A 21,788-nucleotide genomic window follows, 5' to 3' on the forward strand; every position below is an offset into this window, starting at 1 on the left:
CAAACATTATAATAAACAACATAAATAGATTTACACTGCTGTGGCTACATTAAAGAGCAATGGTTCAGAAGCTGTAACACTGAGCTTTTCTGGAGACGTTCTGCCTCTAGAGGTCACTAAAAGTTGAAGATCTTCTGACTAACACTGTGTCGAGCAGGAAAAAACAACCAATTCGCACAGCAACACTTCCTTCAATATATGACAAAGCTTTTCAACACTGACTGCACTGTGGTCAAAGACTGAAACCAGACAGAGGCCATTTGTAACTTATCTGCTACTTTACAATTCTGTGTGTGTTTTTGCTCAGGGATTAGATTTCCAGCTCATATTTTACATTGTTAGTGTTATTGTTACAAGACGCAGGTGAGACAAATACAGGAACATATGAATTTATTTATAACCTCAAAGAAAACTGCCTCAAATATACAGAAGAGAGAAACAAAGCAGATACAAAGATGTAACCTTGTATATTTACAGAACCATCACGACTTATTAATTTACACAGCATCTCAAACTGTAAGAAAAATGTGGTACCCTCACGTAATGCAAGTCATTAAATGCAATGCAAGAACCGTCATTAAATAAAACTCTTCCAGTGTGTAGCAGCTACATAATAACCCTGTAGTCACTTATTTTAAATCCAGCTGATTCTTCATCAATGTATCACAGTTAAAGTATATTTACTGAGATGTAATAAAAGAGCATTACCAGGTTATTGGAGCTTATTTCCTTATCAAAGCTGTCACTGTAAATATTAAAAATCAACATGCAGTTCAGTGGAAGTCTGTATGAAACCGATATTTCATTTCCTTAATCACATACAACAAGTGCAAGAGACTGGTGTATTAACAGAATGGATGAAACTGATTACACTTCGGTTGATAAATAAATATTAGTAAATAGACCCTGGCCCATATATTAAAAGGCCCTCACATCAAACCCTCACAGCAGGCACTTGTATAACCAAACTCTAGCACGTTTACTGCACTCTGAACTTCTTCATCACAAATAAATAAACCCTGCAGGAAAGCGACAACACAAGATGTGCAAATGAATGTGCAACAAATGGGAAAAAAAACCCTGTAAAGACTAATTTGTTGATAGAAAAGCTAAGCCAGTTTTCTTTCAAAATGACAGTATCGGTGTGAATCAAAAGAAAACAACAGCAGACCCTGTTATTTTACAGAATTCTAGTCAAAAACAGATGAAAACAAGTCTCACACAGTGTTGCAGCTCACACACCGACGTCTGTTCACTCTCCTCATAGGTTACAGTCCGACGTATTTACATATTTAAACTGGTTTTTCCACATTGTTTCTGTGCCAATTACTCTGATTCGCTTAGTCATCTGGATCCGTTGTAAAAAATATCTATGCGTAGCTATCAAACTATAGTTACCTGTCTTTGAAACTATGTGGAAAGTCGTTTTTTAAATAAAGCTGAAAATGTGTTAGTAGAAAAATTCAATTAATTAAAAACATGATTTTGTTAATGCCATTGAATGACATGACTACAGTGATTATTACAGCTTTATCACGTCACATGGAGGAAACTGTTCAACAACAAACTCATTCACACAAAGGAGCTTGTGCTTTGGGCAGTTCCATGTCCGGATATTGATTTAGAACCAAAAAAAACCTCTCAACTCAACCCTCTCAACTGGTCCACTCATCAATGAAAGTGTTAAACATGGACAATATACTGAATCTGAACATGTTATTGCTATCAAAATGCTGCAAATGGAAATCTCCACTTGAGTCTTATTACTTCAACTGTGGATTTTAAACCTCTGCAACAAAAGTGTGCAGGTTTTCATTCCAAACAAAGACAACAGTGTATTTCACAAAGTGTCCCCTCAAGCACAGAGGAGGCAGAAATTTACATTGGCCTTAAGGGGATTCAAAAATACTTAATTTAATGTAGAAATAAGACGCCAAAAGGGTTGGGGGGGGGGGGGGGGGTTATTAACCAGCAACCTTCAGCCATCTTTGAACACAGACAGAGATTACCACATGGAAAAATGGCAAAGAAAAACAGGTTTATGTACAAGTGCATGAGAAAACAGACAGGAGTGTTCCAGAGAAGCGAGTATTTCCAGGACAGAAGTGGAACCCTGAACGTGAACATGGTGGATTCGAACAGAAAATCCATTAACATTGGCTCTGACAGCAGTTCAGGTCACTGCATTAGTTCTTGGTTCCCTAGAATAAATAACTCACAGATTCAACCTCAATCAAAAGAATCAGTAATCGAAGCGAAACACTACAAGACCTCCTTCATATTCTAGATTAGACTCGTCCTCCACTGCAGCTTTAGAACCAGGGAGCCTCCATACAGTCACTTCACCTCAGAGACGACAGCGGTGACTCTTTGTCTCGTAGCTGAGGCCACGGTTCGTACTAGAAGGTGAAAGGAAGAAGTAGCTGAAGACAAAAGAGTGACAGACAGCGGCTGCCCACGGCGTGGACTGGAAAACCTGTTGCTCGGCGGTGCGACAGGTTGCGCCTGCTATTCGAGGAGGTCCTGCGGAAAGAAAAGAAAACAAAATACCAGTGAAGCCAAAACCAACACGAGGAGAGCGCAGGGCAAACACAAACACACCTATGTGGATGAACACACACCTGGAAAAACAGGTTTGATAGTTTCCCATTATTAGTTTTAGGTTTTATTTTGTCTGGCTGTAATTTTGGATGATGGTGAAAAAGGTAGAATGAAAGACAAAGACAGTCTTTATTAATTGTCCCATAATCACTAAAGGCCTTTTTGACAGTAGATCCTGTTAAATCTCATGTTCTTATTTTGGGTGTTTGCTTTTACAAGGTGTGGCAGCCTTCAGTGTTGTCATTTTCAACAGGCTTCAACCAAAAGCTACATCCCAACAATTGTATTTTTATTCTATTCTTATTTAACCTTTATTTAACCAGGCAAGACATATAAATAAAACGTTCTTATAACTGGAGTGTGTAGTAATATAGATCCTCCTGAGACCCAGCCATGCAATTTTGGCCTCTGGAGGGGACAAGAGTTTCATAAGTTTAAAACAAAAAACAAAAAACTGTCCACTCCATCATTCCATAAAAAAATAAAAAAAAAAAATGTATCTGAAAAAACTTGCATTGTACCATTTCAAATCAAGCTGATTATTTAATGTAAAAATGCCAAAGCATTTACTTTCCTGGGTCTCAGGAAGATATAGTATATATAGTATAATAATATTTGTAAAACCTGTTAAAATTATTTGAAGATTTCAGATTATTAAACTTTTTCAGGATCTAATTATCTAATTTTCCCAGGGCAAAAATAAAAGCCAGATTAAGTTTCTATATTCTGAAGCTATTGTCAAAATACTCCATCATACACTTGTCAATAAATCAGCGTAATCCCTGTTTAGCACTGTGTTATTATTTGGTCTGAATTTCTACACGACATTAAAACGCTTCAAAATGTGAGTTCCTGCTGTCACTTCAGTGAAGACACGTAAAACCTAGAATCAGCGTGTCACACTGTTTACAAGTAAGAAAAACATGTACCTCGTCTGAGTCATCGTGAAACTCTATCTTGCCGTTTTGAGTGTGGTTGGTCTCCAGTGGATCATCTATTCCATCCACGCCGTTGTCTTCAACGTGCTGCTGCAGCACAGAGTATCGGTGAACCAAAAACCTGAGGGGACATTGAACATACCACTGTTTACCAGGTGAAACATACTGACCAGTGTCTCTGCACGCAAACATGGATAACGTCCTCAAACATCCTGCTTGATCAGATTATTGCAGCACCTGTGTTTATTTAATAGTGGGTGTATTTCTCTGTAGGGAAGCATGGGCTGATACTGATACAGTTTGGCTGAAAGCTGATACTGATGTTGTTATCTGTTTAGTTATTGGGCTTTTGTTGGTATTTGTCCCGTGGAAACAAAAGAATTCCTCACTTAAACAGGCAAACTTAACTGTTAAAGTCCTTTCATTACATTCACACTGTCTTTGTCACAAATTCAACCATGCAAACTTATGAAAAATATGTTATAACACAACTGATAAATATCTGCCACCGTCATTGGTGAGATCACATCTTATGAACCAATACCAATGTTTAGCCGTTACACTGAACATTCAGCTTCTTCGGGTAATGCACAGTCATTGAAGTTGAGAAACTATATCAGCCTTGTACAACTGTATGTGACAAATAAAATGTCATTGGATTTGATCTGAAATAGAAGTAATTAAAAGAAAAATACAATCTTAGTCACTACGGGCCCTTTCCCCTTTCACAGTCCAAACCAAGGCTCATGTTGTTAATACTGATTTTAATGCTTAATGATGACCATAAGTTTTCTTTTCCTGGCTCCTCACAACTGTTAGTTTGTCAGACACCTGTGTCCTTCAAAACATGAATGTTTCTCTTGCTTGGACCAAAGCACAGCTACAAATATGATCTAAACCAAACTGAAAAGGCCAAAAACCTGGATCAAGATAGGTGTGTCAGTGCCCTCTGTGTTTGTTAGGGTTAGATGACAGGATTATGTAGATAGAAGTGAGTACAAAGATCCACTAACCTGCCCCCACAGACATATTTCTTGATGAAGACGACTCCCGCTGCAGCGCTCAGCAGCATCACGATGATGATGACCATTATCGCAACAGGCATCGAGTTGGAGTGTTCACCAACCTGAGAAAGAGACGGCAAGGACAGCGTCTGTGTGAGCCTTCACCTAAACATGCAGAATAAATCTAATACTAATAGTGTTTTCCAGGAGTACTGGTCTGTACTCACCACGGGCTCCACCAGGTCGCTCACACATCGCACACTGAGGTCGATCTCTTTACGCTGAGGTGTCTCTCCGCCCTCGCATTTATCTCCGGGGATTTTCCTGTAGCTGTGAACCACATCAGATGATTTCATAAACACCAGAAATACCACTACAACACTACTACAAGAAACGTAAGTTCAATTTTTGGTAGGGCTGCACAATACATCAAAAAAATATTGAAGTAATGGAGTGTGCCATATTCATATTGCAAAGACGTACAATCATTTAGTTACATTTTTTTCATTAACTCTGTTTTACACACCGTGGGGTACCACAGTGGTTTTCTTTATCACTCTAACATACTAGTTTTTCTGGCAAAAATACTGAAGTAATGCTACTGATGCTGGTTGAATGCAAGTTTACATGTTAATATTGTTGAAAAGATGTGAATAGTTTTAGAGCAGCAACTTTGGTCAAGGCCTGAACAATTATATTTAAAGATTTTATTTTCATATGTTGTATTTACCAAACCAGGCAAGCAATGGAATAGTGTTTTGTTAAAGCTCTTACATGGCAGTACTCAAGCACTTTTGTTATTATGAAATACATCCATGTCATTTACACATTGTTATATGTGAATAAAATGACAAAATATTTGACTATGTTTGTGTCTGAAGGCCTATGGTAGCAGCATCACCAGGTTCTTGGACAGAACTGTGTAACTGATTGCAGTAGTACAGTATTTTGCCTTAACAAAATAAATAATTGAGTCAGCATACAAACAATTGGCTCATTTTAACATTGTTAAGGAACATTTTACTTAGTAGATGAAATTGGTATTTCTTTCAGTGAACGAGAAATATCGCAATATTATCATTATCGCAATGCTGTACACCCATATCGCAAGTTTTGCCAATATCGTGCAGCCCTAGTTTTTGGACACAAATAGGGCTGAAACGTGGTTATTTTTATTGTTCTTTTTTTTTTTTTTTATTTTAATCAAATAGTTGTTTAATCTATAAAATTAGGTCAGAATGTTAATCAGTGTTTCCCTGAAGCCCAAGGTGATGTCCAAAAGGTTTCTGACATTATCAGTTTACTGACATACAGCAGCAAACGAAATGGACAATATTCAAATTTAAGAAGCTGGAATCAGAAATCTGAAATTTATTATTCAAAAATGGCTCAAACTCATTAAAATGTGTAAACTGGTGGGTAATCTATTGAATAATTTTGTGTGTTTGCTTTAAGATGGTATGAATGAGGAGAATCTTAAGGACAAGTTTTTTTTTTGCTTCCTCGTCAGTGTAAAGTCTTCCTTACTGAAAAAGAACATTTACTTTCATTCATTCTTCATTCCTCAAACTCCACAACAACTACTTCCTCATTCTTACCCCTTCCTCATTCTTATCCTACTACAACTTTCTTTTTTGACCACAAGTAGAAGAGACACTAGATCAAAATGTATTTAATGCTCTCCTTAACGCAAATTCTAAATTATTCAATAGAATTATGGTAAATCCTCATTTTTACTCCTTATTCTAATAAAATATATTGAATATTAGCACCAACTGCAAGTCATAAACACAGAAAAAGTGTGTCTATTTAAACAAAACAATGACTGAACAATTTTAAGAGTAATGAAGACAAAGTGTTTCAGATAACGAGACAACTACATGTACTGATATCTCCTTCATGTCCACACCGATGGAATGTTGCAGTACAAGTGAGTATTTTCTAGATTTAAAGGTTGTCGTCGGCGTCTTACCCACTGGTCTGCAGCTGCTCCTCTTTGCCGTGCAGACAGAACTCCAGCACTTTTCCTTTGAGGTCTGGCTGCTCCACACACACTGAACTGTTCTCCTCACGGTAGTATCCAAAGTCACTGGAAGGAGATATGAGAGGATAGTGGTGAAAAGGCAGAAACAACAAACTACATTCACTACATTTGATGTTATAGACATATTTTGTGGCTCAACATACTTTTTGTGTCAGTGTATTAAATGGGTCATATTTTGCTAAACCCACTTTTATTAGTCTTTGGTACATTTATTTGTGTATTTGGGGACCCTAATAGTTCAAAAAAGTTTGAATTTGAACCCTCCAGGTGCTGCAAAGCTATCTTTATATTCATTTTGGCAAAAATCGAGTGGATTTGTAAAACCCATTTTAATGCGTCTATAACTAGCTACGTCATGACATTTGCACTTATAAGGTCAAGACTTCTGATGAAACATTTCTCCGAGTACGACATAATTGTTTATCATCAGCAGCAGTTGTAGTCCACATTGAAAATACGTCCAAACTTTGAGCCGATTAACTAAAATGTTCAGTTGTTGGTTGTATTAATGAACACAAGTGGCTGAATGGGACAACAACCTGGAGGGGGTGGGGCATGAAGTGGCTCATTTGCATTTAAAGAGCCAGCACTCAAAACATCCTTTCTGGTGTCATTACTCAGAAATAGGATTGAAGATGGACCTGAGGAGTTGAATTAATGAAGAATTCAGACCCAAGCATACAGTCACAGAAAAAATTATTAGACCACCCTTGTTTTCTTCAACTCCTTGTTCATTTTAATGCCTGGTACAACTAAAGGTACATTTGTTTGGACAAATATAATGATACCAACAAAAATAGCTCATGAGAGTTTAATTTCAGAGATGATATCTAAAAACCATAATCACTTAAGTTCTTACATCAACAGCTATGGCATTGTACTGACAAAAACTCTTTTCTGTCTGTTTTAGTCACATGATACACACAGTAGTAGGTACTTGATTGCATAACCATTGTTTTTTATGACTTTTGATGGTCTAATAATTTTTCCGTGACTGTAGCATTTACAGTTTATGCATAATTCCATTTAAAAAAAAACCTAAATATCACTCCTTTAAGTCATTTTGTCTTAACTTTTATGAGTGATGTGGACTGTTTGTCACTTTTCTGTTTCTGTTTACAGCTCTAGCCATTTGTTGTGCCCTCTGGAGATTTCGAGGTTAATCACATCTTAATCAGCAACATGTTACCTTTACTTAAAGAGTAACTCAACACTGTTGGCAATGTTTCAATTCCCTTCTTGTACAGAGAGCTTCGACACATTACATTACACCGTTAGAAGTGAAGTGCCTCCAGATAAACAGCTGGTGTCATTAAACCCAAAGAGATGAAGGGGGGCATTAAATTAGAGCTAGTCAAATATCAAATGTTGGAAAATTATGTGGAAATGTGAGTCATCCTGCTGTTTTTATAAGGTCAGCACATCCACCATTAACTAGTCTACATCTTACACAATACACTCACTACAGATTAATTGATTAACTGATGCTAATTTCAGTTTCTTATATACATTTGGGTTACATGTTTAAGAGTCTTGTGTGGTCTACTCCTATTTTTGTCCTTCCTCTGAACCAGGTCGTGACAGAACCATAATGACTCTTAAATATTTAATGTATTATTCTGCAAACTATACTTTATAAGAGGGATGTCAAACATGAGGCCTGTGGACCAAACCGGCCTGTGGGATGAATCTATAAAATGAAAAAAATTACACTAAAGATAATAACAATCAGTGGTGTTAAAATCATTTTAGTTCAGATTCCACATACAGATCAATATGAGCTGAAGTGGATCGGACAAGAAAAATAACGGCATAAAAACCTATGAATAATGTCAACTCTAAAATATTGCAGTGTGAGAAAACTAAAATTACACAATGAGAATGAGACATTTATAAACTAACCTTCCACAAAAATGTAAATAATCTAAACAACCATGAAGTATCTGAAATTTCTTAAGAAAAATTAGGGCAATTTTAACAATATTCTGCCTGTTACTAACTGTTTTGTGTCTTTGTAGATAAACTGTGATCTGTAAGTTGTAATGCACGTGTCAACGAGAAGCTGAGACATATTATTGTTAAAATTGCACTTTTTTTTGCACAAAAAACAAAAGAAAATTCATAGTATTTATTTATAGGTTATTATGCTGTTATTTCACTTGTCCAGCCTGCTCAAGATCAAACTGGGCTGAATGTGGCCCCTGAACTACACCCCTGCTCTATAACCACTAGGCTAGTTTTCCATTAATAACGTCCAGTGACATGGCTCTGGGTGACAACTGTCCATCACTGCAACAAGGTGAAGTTCAACACATAGATGTTATATGACGACAATGATGTTTTGATTCTTACCACAGGAAGTCGTCCAGGGTACAGACACAGGGGGTTGGCTGGGTGTTGACCTCGTAATCCCGTCCGTTCCAGCAGACGGCGTCCTTTCTAAGACGCAGGAACTTCTCTTTGTAGCCAAGTATGCAGCCATCTTTGGGGTCGCTGATGTCATTGGAGTGGGCCAACCACTGCACGTAGTCCGCATCCTGGCCTGCAAAGATCAGAAATACAGAAATATGTTTACATAATGCAATCGCAAATAAATCAACCAAAATGAGCCGAGTATTAAAATCTGCCTGGTCATGTGACTCACAGTCTCTGGTCAGGAGCTCCCTGAAGTCGATGGTGATGGAGATCCAGTACTGGCTGAGCATCGAGTCTTTGTAGCCCCAGATACTGACATTCATGGAGCGAGCTCCCGGTTCTGAGGCCAGTCCAGTAAAGTAGATGGCCTCTGTGGCAAATTTGTGCACATGCCAACACTGTCCTTCATCAGTAGAAAATCTGTTAGGAAGCCAAGAAAGTAAACATATGAGCACAACCAAAAAGGCTACAAGTACAGACGGTTGTAACAGTGTAGCAGGTTATTCTTCTTCAACCAGGCCAACTTTGAAACATGTGTCTCTGAATATAAAGTATCCCGTGTTGTTTAGTGAGTTATGGAGGTCTGTGTGTTGGCAATGCAATTATGCTGAATTTAATCCAAAAGGCACAGAAAAATAAAATCAGATGACAAAAACTCACTTTTTTATATGGAGTTCCTAAAGATTTCTACAAGTGAAATTTAAGACTTTTTAAGACTATTTAGAACAGAATTTAATGCCCATTTCACAGCCATATTGACAAAAATGTGTGACTCCTACAATTTAGGAAAATGTATTTATTTACTCCAATGCCTTGATTCCCACCGTTCTGAGTCATTTCTCAGAGAGGGCTGTAAAGTTAGCAATAACTGGTTCCTAATTTCAATATAAATTGTTGGGTTGGATCAGGTGGAACTGAGTCGACTAATGTTACTTTCTTTCCAGCTTGGACATTTAGCAGACATTTAAACATAATACAGTAAACAGGTTAATCACAACGTAGCTTAAGACCTACCATATCAAATTTAATACCTTTAAAAGACTTTTTTAAGGTATTAAATGGAGATTCTTAAATTCAAGACTTTTAAGACTTTTTAAGACGCCGTGGGCACCCTGTATATAATAAATGTTCTTACTTGATCTCATTGATCGGTTGAGTCGGACTGTGCTCCACAGCCACCAGCAGGCCTCCAGAGTCCAGAATAGCATAGTGATGGGGTCCTTTGAGGGCTTTTATCCAGGTGTACCCTCCGTCATCAGACACATAGACATCAGGCTTCATCACTGAAATAGAGTCACCCACACTCCCTGGAACACAGGAGACACACACAAACTATCATAAGGAGGAGGAAGATCCCATTCACATAAGACCCTGTGTAAATAGTTGTTAAAAGGTTTGGTATAAAAGCTCTGATGTGAGGATTACCATGAGCTAAGATCAGACCCACAGCGTTTGGTTCGGACAGCGGCAGCATGGGCACGTTGAGCCTAGTGGTGATACTGTAGGCTCCGTGGATGTGCAGATTACACTGTAGACACAAACACAACCATCATCTGATAATCTGTTTATAGTCACTACAAAAGGGGAACACACACTGTCACAACAGTCTATGTTTGACCTTTTTGACAGAAAGTAATTTGATCAAAATCCGTCATAGATGAATGGCTGTATAACTACCTAATACAGGGTGCTTGCTTTTTATCCAAATAAAAATTCCACATTTTTTCAAAACTGCTATTTTTCCCCCCAAGACCTTGACTTTACATACTTTTATACTTGCATGCTTACTTTTTTGGTTGAGATTCTACCTGTTGTGTATAGTACAAAAGTTCATTTTAATAAAAGTATGAATAAATGAATGAATAATTCTAAGTAAATTATGTTTTACTGACAAAAACGTTTTCCAAACATATGAAAATAACAGAAGTGCATGATGAAGTGCACACAAACACATTTCACTAGAATCATTCTAGTACCAACCAGTTAGCCAAATCATATCAAGTTTTTTATGTTTTCCTCTTGCATTTCTTATCTAACATGATTATGTGCCTTTGAGCATACTGTAAATTCTACTATGAGAGAAACTTTTTTCCATACTTTATTTAGACTTTCACACAAAATTCCCGACTTTTCAAGGTCTGGAAAACAGCATATCAAAGTTCCATACTTTTTAAGACTTTCACGACCTGTGCAAGCACCTTGAAATACTGTAACTGTAAGTGTAACTTTATCTGTTTTTCAATTCAGACAGCATGAATACAACATATTTAATGTTTTGTCTGGTCTGGATGCTGCTTTTGCTCTAAATAAAGACTATAATCACATGTTGGCATCATCTGTTTCAAATCACATCCTTCTTACATGTTTTTTAACCTTACTGCTAGTCCTGATTAGTCCCGTCTTAACTCTTCTAATGGTCTGATTAGATGTTTATTTACAAATTAAGTGCTTCTGTTTAAGGTTGATCAAGTTTCTCTGCTGGCTCCTTTTCCAGACACACCAGTTTCCTCTTTTTACCTTATCGGGGTCTTTGGCAGTAGCGTCACACTTGCTGTTGGCAGGTTTCTGCAGAGGAACCCATTCCCCTCCCTGGTCAAATGACACCACAGACTGCACAGAACTATCTGAAAATACAAGAAAAGAGACACAACACAACAACAGCATAAATGACACAGAGAATTGCACTAAGTGCTTGAGACTTACATTTTGTTGGATTTGACTTGGTAACATTAATGTGCAGCTGTCTAGTTTTTTCATTTGACCTGACTGGAACAAATCATGACTACAGTTAGCTGTGACCTCTGACTGTTTAACATGTTTACCCAGTCGCCTGTGACTTAAGTTAATTCAGTTGTTGCTACTGAGCTCACAGTGTGTGACTGTGCTTCCTCCTGTGTGTTTACCATGCAAGTGCTGTGCAGGCATGCAAGGGTTAAGACTTTGCGGGTGATGCGAACTATTTCTTCTGGAGTGTCAGCCATCTGATCCAGACAGACAGCACATCTAACACTGACTAGCTAATTAAATATTAACCTAACACCCTCCCCCCAGTACTATGAGTAATGGAGAAGTTAAATGTGTCTGCTTCAGAGGGAACATGAGTAAAGTTGTTGTTGGTCTTTCAGGTGCAATAAAAAAATCAAAACTACTTTAATTTCTGAGAGGAATTTCCTTAGAGCAGTAAATGCTTCTGACAAATGATAAAGTGCAGCACATGTCCTTAAAATGAGCTACCTTCAGCCAGGATGCTGGTAATGAAAACTCCTCGCAGGGAGGTGACGTTGGTGAAGTCTGTGTCACCTCCTGTGGTGGTGTAGAGGTGCCGCTCCAGGGACTTGGAATACACTGTTCCACGGTCGTCTGATACATAAACAGTACCAAACCCTGTATCTGTGGACACACAAAATGGATTCATTAACATTCAGATGAGTATAATTTGGTTATAATGGTCATTAATAGAAGTGTGATGATGCTGATTGTACCTCCTGGCTCATCGACGTGCATGAAGACCATGTCATTGTTTGCTGCCAGGATGGAGTAAAACTGTTCGTGACCAACAGCCGGTAGCTGAGCCATATTCCACGAGTCCCCAGAGTCGACTGAAACATGGATCATCCTCAGCGTTCCCTGGGTTGATCAGAAGGACAGCTTAAGAATAACAGTTTTAAATCAAGGGTTAATCAAACTCACAGCAGAGAAATTCTTTCTGTTCATTTTAAGCATTCTAAAACAACACACACTACTTAGCATTAGCATTAGCACATAGCCCATATTAGGAGCAGTGAGCTGCCATTGAAGGCTGACTCCAGATCAGCAGCACCGTGGTCAGGGGCACCGACAGGAGAACTAACCTGTTTATTGGTAGGAGGAAAACGTACAATCTGGAAAGGCCCCAGACCAACTGAGAATTGAACCCAAAATCTAGAACATTTTTGCTGTTGGCCCAAGTGCTAACCACTACACCATATGTGAAAAAAAAGAAAAAAAATTAAAAAGTGGTATAAAATAGTGAAACTCTTAGTAAAGTAACTAATTTAGATACCCATGAAAATAATGTCCAGTTCATGAGCTACACGAGGCACAGAGCTGACATTTAACTATTAAACTACATTTTCACAGATAATTTTACTCAGTATAACCAGATATTAAACAGGTGCATAAACCAGATATCTGATCATATTGCTTCTAAATTTTGCATGTAGTAAATTACAACTTGTTCCTTTTCTTTATGGACACTGACTAGAAAATGTTAACTTATTACAATTCAGAAGCACCTTTTCCAACACCATCCTTTAAAACAAAACAAATATGACAATCAAATATTGACTTTCCTTGTCTTTTTTTTTTTTTTTACACACACATTGGTAAGTCAATATTTTGCCACTGGATGCCTGATCGTATTTCTGTATCTTTAGATCAGCACTGACCTTGCCTGTCATTACTGAGGCAAAGAGGAAGCGTCCTCCCAGGCCGAAGGAGTAGATCTTAGTGGCGACAGTCTTAATAGTCTTCCCGTAGTCTGTTGTCCTCCTCAGCTCAAGAACTCCACGGTCACCTGGGATAGATGAGAATTTAAGATTAAATTGTTGTAAAAAGACACAAATGTAGAAATAACCAAATCAAATTAATCTACTGGGTTCTTAAAGAATGACAAAAAAAATCTAACTGATTAATGAGGGTTACTTACAGTATGATCATAGTTTCAATATATTTGTGGTTAAAATGAACACATTTCTTTAATTTAATTTAAGGAGGCATTACTCACTGCAGGAACCATTGAGATTGGCTGTAAAGAAGATGGTACTTTTCCTTCCCCTAAAAAGAAACCGTCAAGAATTTCAGATAAGCAGCAACATGCATCAAGGATATATAAAGATATGAGAGACTCCTTAATTGTGATTATGAGAGGGATAGTTTCTAATGCATTTCGTACAGTCTAGCTTTTATAGATGTTGTTTTGTTTTAACTAAGAATGGCATGACAGGGCTTATCAAAAAACATCAGTAACCAGCACACAGTCATGTCCTTCCTAAATATGCACTTCACTGTGAGCGCTGTATTTTGACTTCAGAAATCTCCTGCCTGAGATTAAAAACAAAAAATGACCCATTTCCCTGCAGCCTGTTCAAATCAATGTCTTGTGGGATGAAATGAAAGGTTACATTGCAGGAAAAAACTGCTTTGTACATTCAGCTCTTTGAGGTACAATGACCTCGAAAACAGTGTATTCAAAGTGAAATGAGAGCTGCCAAACGTATTCAGGAGTGTGTTCAAGGAAGTGCCTCCATAACAACAGGACTGCTGCGAGGGCTTGGCTTCGACTCAGTTAAACAGTCACCTGCTGCAATGTGTTTTTATTTGCCTATTTGCAAACGTACAGCTTTTGGGTTGGGAGGAGCAATGCAAACACATTTTTCTCTAACTAATGTTAACAAAAGGTCAACTAAGGACTGTAATAGGAGCTTGTTGGAGCAACTTAAACTAAAGAAAAAGGAGACGTCACTTTAGGATAGTGTGTCTCGGCTTCAAATCCTTGGCTGACCAATGAGGCTATAGTTCTTCCACTCCTCCTTAATTCCTCTGAAAAATAATATTTCCTTGACAAACAGAAACTTTAAGTCACTGAGTGACACTGCTGTTTGTACACTGAACATTTGATGCTACTATCTTAACACATTTGGCTTGTCTCTTACCATTTGACCAGACACACCATGTCATGGATCTTTTTCCAGTTGCTGCCAAAATCTTGAGACAGCCATAGTTCATTCTGGAAGAAAAGATAAAAAAAACAAAACAATGAAAGACTGTGTAGGTCAGTGATAAATGTGTGTTCTGAGTTAGTTACACTGTTGAACACGTGCTAATAACCAGCAAATTAGAACAGACAAAAAAAAAGAAGAAATCACCAAGTATACAGAATTAGTTATAAAAAGTGTGAAAAAATAAGCAGTATTTTTCGCTCTGAAACACTGTGGGTTTGCCTGCTCAACGTACTGAAACCACATACAACTGTGGGAAATGTGCAACCTCTGTCTAAAACACATATGTCTAATAAATAAACTGACATGAAGCCATCAGACATGTTTGAATCACTAAAGCCAGAAACCAGTTCTGAACTATAGAACACTGACCTAACCAAGAAACCACCCCATTCCTCTCAGTCCGTATCAGAGAGGTCATGCTCTAACCACATGTCAATGAAATACTGCTGATAATGTGCTGTAGTGTTAATAACATCATAGTGTGATAGGGGAGGGATCATGCCAAGTGTGGCTCCAGTGGATCATGAGACAAGATTTCTGGATGGTTCATAAAATTTTAAAACACAAAAATGATGATAAACAATGTCTACCTCTTAGGTATGTAGCTCACTGTTTTTTCACAGGTCTTCTAACTTGTATACATTCAGAAACAAATTCCATAAATCGAAATGACCCTGTTTACACAGGTTTGAGCAGATAAGAGCCCCCTTCACACAACAGCCAGGTTAATAAATGTATGCTGTGTAAACAAATGAATGACTGGCCAGCAGTGTTTTTTCTGAAATGAGGGAGTAATAGGATGTGGCCTTTGCTCAAGTACTTTACAACAAGCTGTGAAAAGGGCATCTCACACTGAAAAACATCACTGTGGTAAATATCCATGCTGAGTGATGGGTACTCACATTGTTACTGATGACCATGAGCGCATTGGAGTCCTCAGGGTTGTAGGAGATCTGCATCAGCGGGGTGAAGGGCAGGTCTTGGTGGGTGAAACTCTTTCCAAAGTCATCTGAGACGAAGATGCGAGACCCAAGACTTCCAGAGATGTCACATGTCAGGATCACCTACAAACCAGAGGCCAAGAGTTGTACCAATGGACCCTTCCAAGACGTGTCTAGTTACAGTTACAGTAGGCACTGCATTTCCCTGCAGTCTTTATCTGGACAGTACTCACTTTCCCAGAGTTCTCGGGGCCGATAGCAATGCCGAATTCTGATCTGATGAAGGTGCTGTTGATGAGGTCAGTCACATCCTGGAAAGACTTCCCGTAGTTCTCGCTGATAAGACACACGGTGAAGCCAAATTAAAGGCAAATACAAACACAAAACATGCTCTATTTTTGTGTTTTTTTGGTTGAATCATGATGTGAGACTTACCTTCGGTAGAGTTTGGACTGTCCCAGCCGGATCATGAAGAAGGGCACCTGAAAGGTCGTCAAAGCCAGGATGACCTGCAAAGAAAAAGAGTTCAGCCTGAAGTAACAGAGCATTTATTAATGTGCAGATTGAAGGCCCATTATATAATCCATGAGACTCACTGCTGTCATCCTATCCAGCCACATTTGTCCAGTTCATGTCACATTCATGAGACCTGTAATGAGTTCACATATAAAACAGTTGAACACTCACCCCTGTTCCATCTCCAACCCAGGCCAGCGACACTGAACCACTCAAGTCATTGAAGATATACTGAAAAAGATGAGGAAACACTGACTTTTAATTTATAAAGAAGTAGGATTCACATATATTACATCCTGAGACAAACTGGTTCACTGTGTTTCATCAATCGTATTTTTCCTTTCATTTCATCACATATCCATGATTTATAAAAATGTTTTAAAAGTTAAAACTAATTAATATTGTTATAAACAAAGCTGGGGAGTTTGTGTAAGCAGTTCTTTCAGCCCAGTTGATAGACACAGATGAACTGACCATGCAATTAGAAACTGCATTCAAAGCCTATTTGGGGAGTTTGCCTGCACACTGTGTATTTTCCTTTGGCAGAATGTTTCCGCTCACCATGTCTTCAAGTAGAGCTGACAAAGTGAAAAAGTGAAGCACCACTTATCAGAACTGACATACGTTTCAGCAAGCACAAGCCAACTGCTCTGAGCACTGACTGGTTGAAGAACATTGCTTTAATACTGAGGTCAAGAATCTAATTTTCACTGTGACAGTAATAAGATTAGATCAATTTGTGTTTCTACAGCACTGTTTGATGTATAAATAGTATATATTTTTTTAATATCACAGAAAGTCCTGCTGCCTGATTCCTTTTCCTTGCTCTTTTCTTATAAATGTTACTCTTTGTTTTCTCTACCTTCCGCTTCTTTTGTTTTGACTTTTTGTTTTTTTTAAGTACTCCTTTAACTCCGTATTGGCTTTGTTCAGCCTTGCATTGTTGCAATGATGGGTTTTCTTGTTGTGGGTGGAATTTCCTGTTTTAGCTTCGTCTGTCAAAAGTTGTTTTTAAAGGAAAGGTACTACAAATTAAATTGAAGTTATCGACGGTATCAGGCTGTTTATAGGGGCCTGTGCTGTAAGCAGCTCCTCTATTGTGGGACAAGCCACAGAAACCTCAAGAGGAATGACGAGTTTCAGCCTCTAGGAATTCTCTTGACTCTAAGTTATTGAGGTTAAGCATACAGAGACCTCAATGCAAATTCAATCACATGGCATGGGAAGCCAAGCAAATGAGCAACATAGGATTGTGCTGACGTCTGTTTCCTGTTTCTTTTACCTGTTGTTTTAAGGTCAGCATTACAGAGACTCCTAGATGTTTTAATCCCTGCATTAATGTGAGTGCTCTCCCTTTCAGACTGGATTTGGTGCCAAAAGTGTGATATCCATAGTCAAAATTTAACCCCGTCTTTGTAAGTGAAAAACAAAATACTTTACATACAGCGTGCTGCTATCCTGCTATGTACTGTTTTGTTCCACCTCCACAACAAAAACAACATTTAATCACAAAATAACTACCACACAGTCGGTCACATGGATTTGTCTGGGCTGATTTACTGTAACTACTCAAGCCGATTCCCTCTCAGGGAAGTAGAGCCTGCATCCATCAGAAGAAAAAGATAAGATGTAGGTCAGAGTAGAACATGTCAGGGATAAAAATTGGTTTGGTGGGACTTGAATGGATCGCATGCAAGCGTTAAATGGAGACAAATATTATGTAGACCACAGGTGTCAAACATGCAGCCTGGGGGCCAAATCCGGCCCGTCAAAGGGTCCAGTCCAGCCCTTGGGATGAATTTGAGAAATGCAAAAATTACACTGAAGATATTGACAATCCTTTCATTTCAGGTTCCACATTTAGACCAATTCAATCTCAAGTGGGCGGAACAAGTAAAATACGATCATAATAACATGTAAATAATGACAACTCCAAATTTTTCTCTTTGTAAATATAAATATTTTCATGTACATACACTAAAGCAAAGTTTAATTTAACAAAAAATGTGAATAACTTGAAAAGTCTTAAGGGAAGTACAATTTTTTAACAATATTCTGCCTGTTACTCAATGTTTTGTGTATTTGTAGATCCACTGTGATCTATAAGTTATAACGTACATGTGTAAATGATAAACTGAGGCAGAATATTGTTCAAATTACACTTATTTTTTCAGTTTGTTCATGTTATTCACATCTTTTGAAAGGATAGTTTGTAGATGTAAACCTTCTCATAATGTAAATTTACTTTTTTTTGCTCTAAAACATAGAGAAAAGTTTGGAGTTGACATTATTTATATATTATGTTATTATTTTACTGGTTCGGCCCACTGCTGATCAAATTTAGCTGAATGTGGCCCCTGAACTAAAATGAGTTTGACACCCCTGATGTAGACACTTGTGTTCTTCAGTTGTGTGGAGGCACAGACATTTACTGCAGTAAGAATGGAAGGAAAAGTGTTAAGTGTGTGGTAACAGAAAGGCATGATGCCACATCAGTCCAGTTCTGAGGTCTCTACACTGGCTCCCTGTCTCTCAGAGAATAGACATTAAAATTCTCTTGCTAGCATACTGAATGGTTTAGGCCCAAAATCCATCAGAGACCTTCTAGCTGAAGGTCTAGTCTAGTTAAAGGTATGAACCATCCAGACCACTCAGGTCATCTGGTGCAGGTCTGCTCTGTGTTCCCAAAGTCAGAACTAAACATGGAGAATCAGCGTTCAGTTTCTATGCTCCGTATATCTGGAACAAGCTACCAGAAAATATCAGGTCTGCTGAGAGTCTGAGTTCTTTTAAGTCAAGGTTAAAGACTCACCTGTTCACTGCTGCCGCTGACTAAAAGGCTTTTGACTTTTTAAATTTTATATTCTCTTTTGAAACTCTGCACTGCAACTCTTACTTTAATACGTGTGTTTTTATTTATTTATTTTTATTTATTTATGTATTTATTTTTGGGATTTTATGTGTTGTTTCCTTACTTGCTGTTTTTAATCACCTTTTACATGTTTCTTTTATAATGTTTCTTTTATAATGTTTTAAATGTGTTTCTTTTTCCCTGTCGTTGTATTTCAGTGTCCTGTGTGAAGCACCTTGAATTGCCTTGCTGCTGAAATGTACTATACAAATAAACTTGCCTTGCCTTCTGCTGATCATCTGAGTTAGTGGGAAAAAGCTACATTATAATTCTGCAGATGGTAATGTGTGTAATTTGTGTGCTTTGGTTTCTAAGCAGCTGAATACTAAAAATCCCCTCCATCTTACTGTTAGTGTGTGCAGCAGGCCAGGGCTGAGTGGAAAACAGTCCATCTGTAGCTAGGTGTCTGAGGACAGGGACTAGTTGATTAGGCCTGCTCGTGCACCTGGTTTGCACCTGCGCAGCATCTTCCTCTGCCTCATTTCATTGTCAGACGTGTCAAGTGTAACAGGACCTCAGCAGGTAACTTACACTGTGGGTGTTGGCGTTTAACTTGGTCTCAAATCCTTGAAGAGACTCGCAGGAATCGGCCTTGTCGACGTTTCTTCGTTTTATCTTGTGCTTTGGTGATGCCGCCAGCCATGCAGGCAGGGATCTCTTAACGATATTCGCAGCTTTTCCCAATGTGTTTGAATTCCGCACAAAAACCGACTGTCCGAAAGGCTGGGGATCCTGCTGAAAATCCAACCCGGCTGTCAAAGTGGAAAGAGATAACAGCACGACACAGGGCAACAAAAGTCCCATTCTTATTGCGGAAAAGCGGCTGCAGTGAAAACCAAGCAGAGAATAAAAAACACAACCAAACTCCAGTCTTTGTTTATCCCAGTCTTCCCTAGAAATTGAAGGTCGCTAGTGCACTGCTGCCGCGGATGACATCAACAAAACACTAGTCCTCCTGACAGCGACTATTTCGGGCTTTGAAAACACGGAGCGCCCGCAAAGCTCCGGCTGCTTCCCCGCGCAGCAGCGAAAAGAAATCTATACTATTAAAACAGGATAAAATCGTAATTTTCTAATTTGACCTGATGTTTAACACCAATTATTCGCGCTGTAACTCCCCGGCCAATATGCTGCACTGTAACGATCGCTCTAATTGTGTCTGCGGTTTGTTATGCCCCTATGCGGAGAGGAAGCGTTGTAATTGGCTGGGAAGCGTCTCTGTCCACCCATACACCATTGGGATTGGCTAAATTCCAAAAGGGCGGAACCAAAAAAAAAATAGGAGCTCATAATTAGCTGTCAAAGCCGTTTCAAGGTAGGTTGAACAATACTATACAGTGAGTCCAACCAGCCAGAACTTCATTTATAGCAGAAAGCGTACTTTTCTGGGACACATAAGAGGAAAGTCATTTTCACACGTCAAATTTGACTAATATAAAATAATGGACTGTGATTTAAAAGAAATAGCCCACAGTTGGATTTTCCTAATACTAAATGTACATGAACACTATTAGGCTCTTTTTTTTCTCTTTACATTATGATTAATGTGTGTATACATATAAATGTATTTATGCACCCTTTTTTTTTTTTTTTTTTGTCTTGTTTCCTGAAGGTGTGGTTGGCTGGATGCACGGGCTTGTTGATGTCATTTTTTACTGTACCCCCCCCCCCCCTCTAAAAAAGAGAACGGTGTACTTGTTGTGGTTGATGTCATATATAATATTTTGTATGACTGTTCTGAATAAACATTTCAATTTAAAAAAAAAAAAAAGAAAGAAAGAAAGAAAGAAAAGAAATAGCCTGCTGAGACTAAGCCTCTGAGTGACGGAAAAAAAGTCAGCTATGTAAATAAAAATGAAATACGTATTTGGAGAGATTTGTGCAGCAAACCAGGAAATTGAAATATAATTGAAGGGGGATGCTGCTTAATCAGAACGCTAAGAATTTAAACATAGGCTACTAAACGTTAATAAATAACTAAATGTTTCTATGTTAAGGAACATGTATTTTATAAGCACAGTTAACATCTGATAATGTGGATAAGAAAGGAATGCTTTTAATACACTAAACACAAAAAATATTCTATCAATAAAATCAGAAAAGTAAATGCATACAGTGCTCACCACATGAGTTACATATGCCATGTATTAAAATGAATGGTCATTTCTTTTGACTCATACCCACAGTTTTCTCTGGCAGGGATTAAACATCTGGATCTGTTGTGATGTTGAAAGGCTAAAAAAAGAGATTAAAACCGAGTAATCTCTACCACAGTGTAGACCTCACTATCAATGGACTGAAATCCTTTACACACAATATATTCAACAGAATTTAGGTTACATTAACACTGAATAAGAAATAAGGTTTAAATGAAAAGATTGTCTTGCAACATATGACATGAGCCTTTATTTGAGAACATTACCTGTGTTTAGAATACACTGTAATTATACAGTTTCTGTTTTCAGCCTTTGACATTTTCTAGATAACTAAGGTGTGACCTTCTGATCATGTTTTAAATCATGTGATTGCTCAAATGCTTTAGGGCAGAGGTTCCTTCTATAACCTATCACATTCTCAAAATTATATTTATTCATTTTGGTAGTTCACTGAGTCATATATTGTGTCCTTAATTAAATCTGTGCATGTGATGGGACAG

General features: G+C 38.1%; 1 protein-coding gene across 1 annotated transcript; it reads right to left on the bottom strand.

Annotated features, from left to right (window-relative positions):
• Nucleotides 1-373: 373 nt before the first annotated feature.
• On the bottom strand, nucleotides 374-19,936 carry LOC115422994 (sortilin-like). The gene is made up of 20 exons (XM_030139660.1): nucleotides 19,664-19,936; nucleotides 16,393-16,452; nucleotides 16,141-16,214; nucleotides 15,939-16,041; nucleotides 15,667-15,828; nucleotides 14,696-14,769; nucleotides 13,768-13,817; nucleotides 13,430-13,557; nucleotides 12,485-12,629; nucleotides 12,237-12,392; nucleotides 11,520-11,626; nucleotides 10,428-10,530; nucleotides 10,138-10,309; nucleotides 9,232-9,422; nucleotides 8,940-9,129; nucleotides 6,516-6,632; nucleotides 4,771-4,873; nucleotides 4,553-4,665; nucleotides 3,531-3,660; nucleotides 374-2,523 (listed from the first exon to the last, which is right to left on the bottom strand). Exons 1-20 carry the CDS (start codon nucleotides 19,934-19,936, stop codon nucleotides 2,509-2,511), a joined length of 2,466 nt encoding a protein of 821 aa, XP_029995520.1. The 3' UTR covers nucleotides 374-2,508.
• Between the last annotated feature and the right edge of the window lie 1,852 nt (nucleotides 19,937-21,788).

This window comes from Sphaeramia orbicularis, chromosome 7 (assembly GCF_902148855.1).
Source record: "Sphaeramia orbicularis chromosome 7, fSphaOr1.1, whole genome shotgun sequence".
In the NCBI taxonomy this organism is placed as follows: Eukaryota; Metazoa; Chordata; class Actinopteri; order Kurtiformes; family Apogonidae; genus Sphaeramia; species Sphaeramia orbicularis.

Coding starts and splice junctions, on each gene's coding strand:
- LOC115422994 (XM_030139660.1), bottom strand. CDS start 19,936: ATGGGACTTTTGTTGCCCTGTGTCGTGCTGTTATCTCTTTCCACTTTG. Junction 9,423..10,137: donor CAACCGATCAATGAGATCAA/GTAAGAACATTT, acceptor GCTTCCTAACAG/ATTTTCTACTGATGAAGGAC. Junction 9,130..9,231: donor GGAGCTCCTGACCAGAGACT/GTGAGTCACATG, acceptor TGATCTTTGCAG/GCCAGGATGCGGACTACGTG.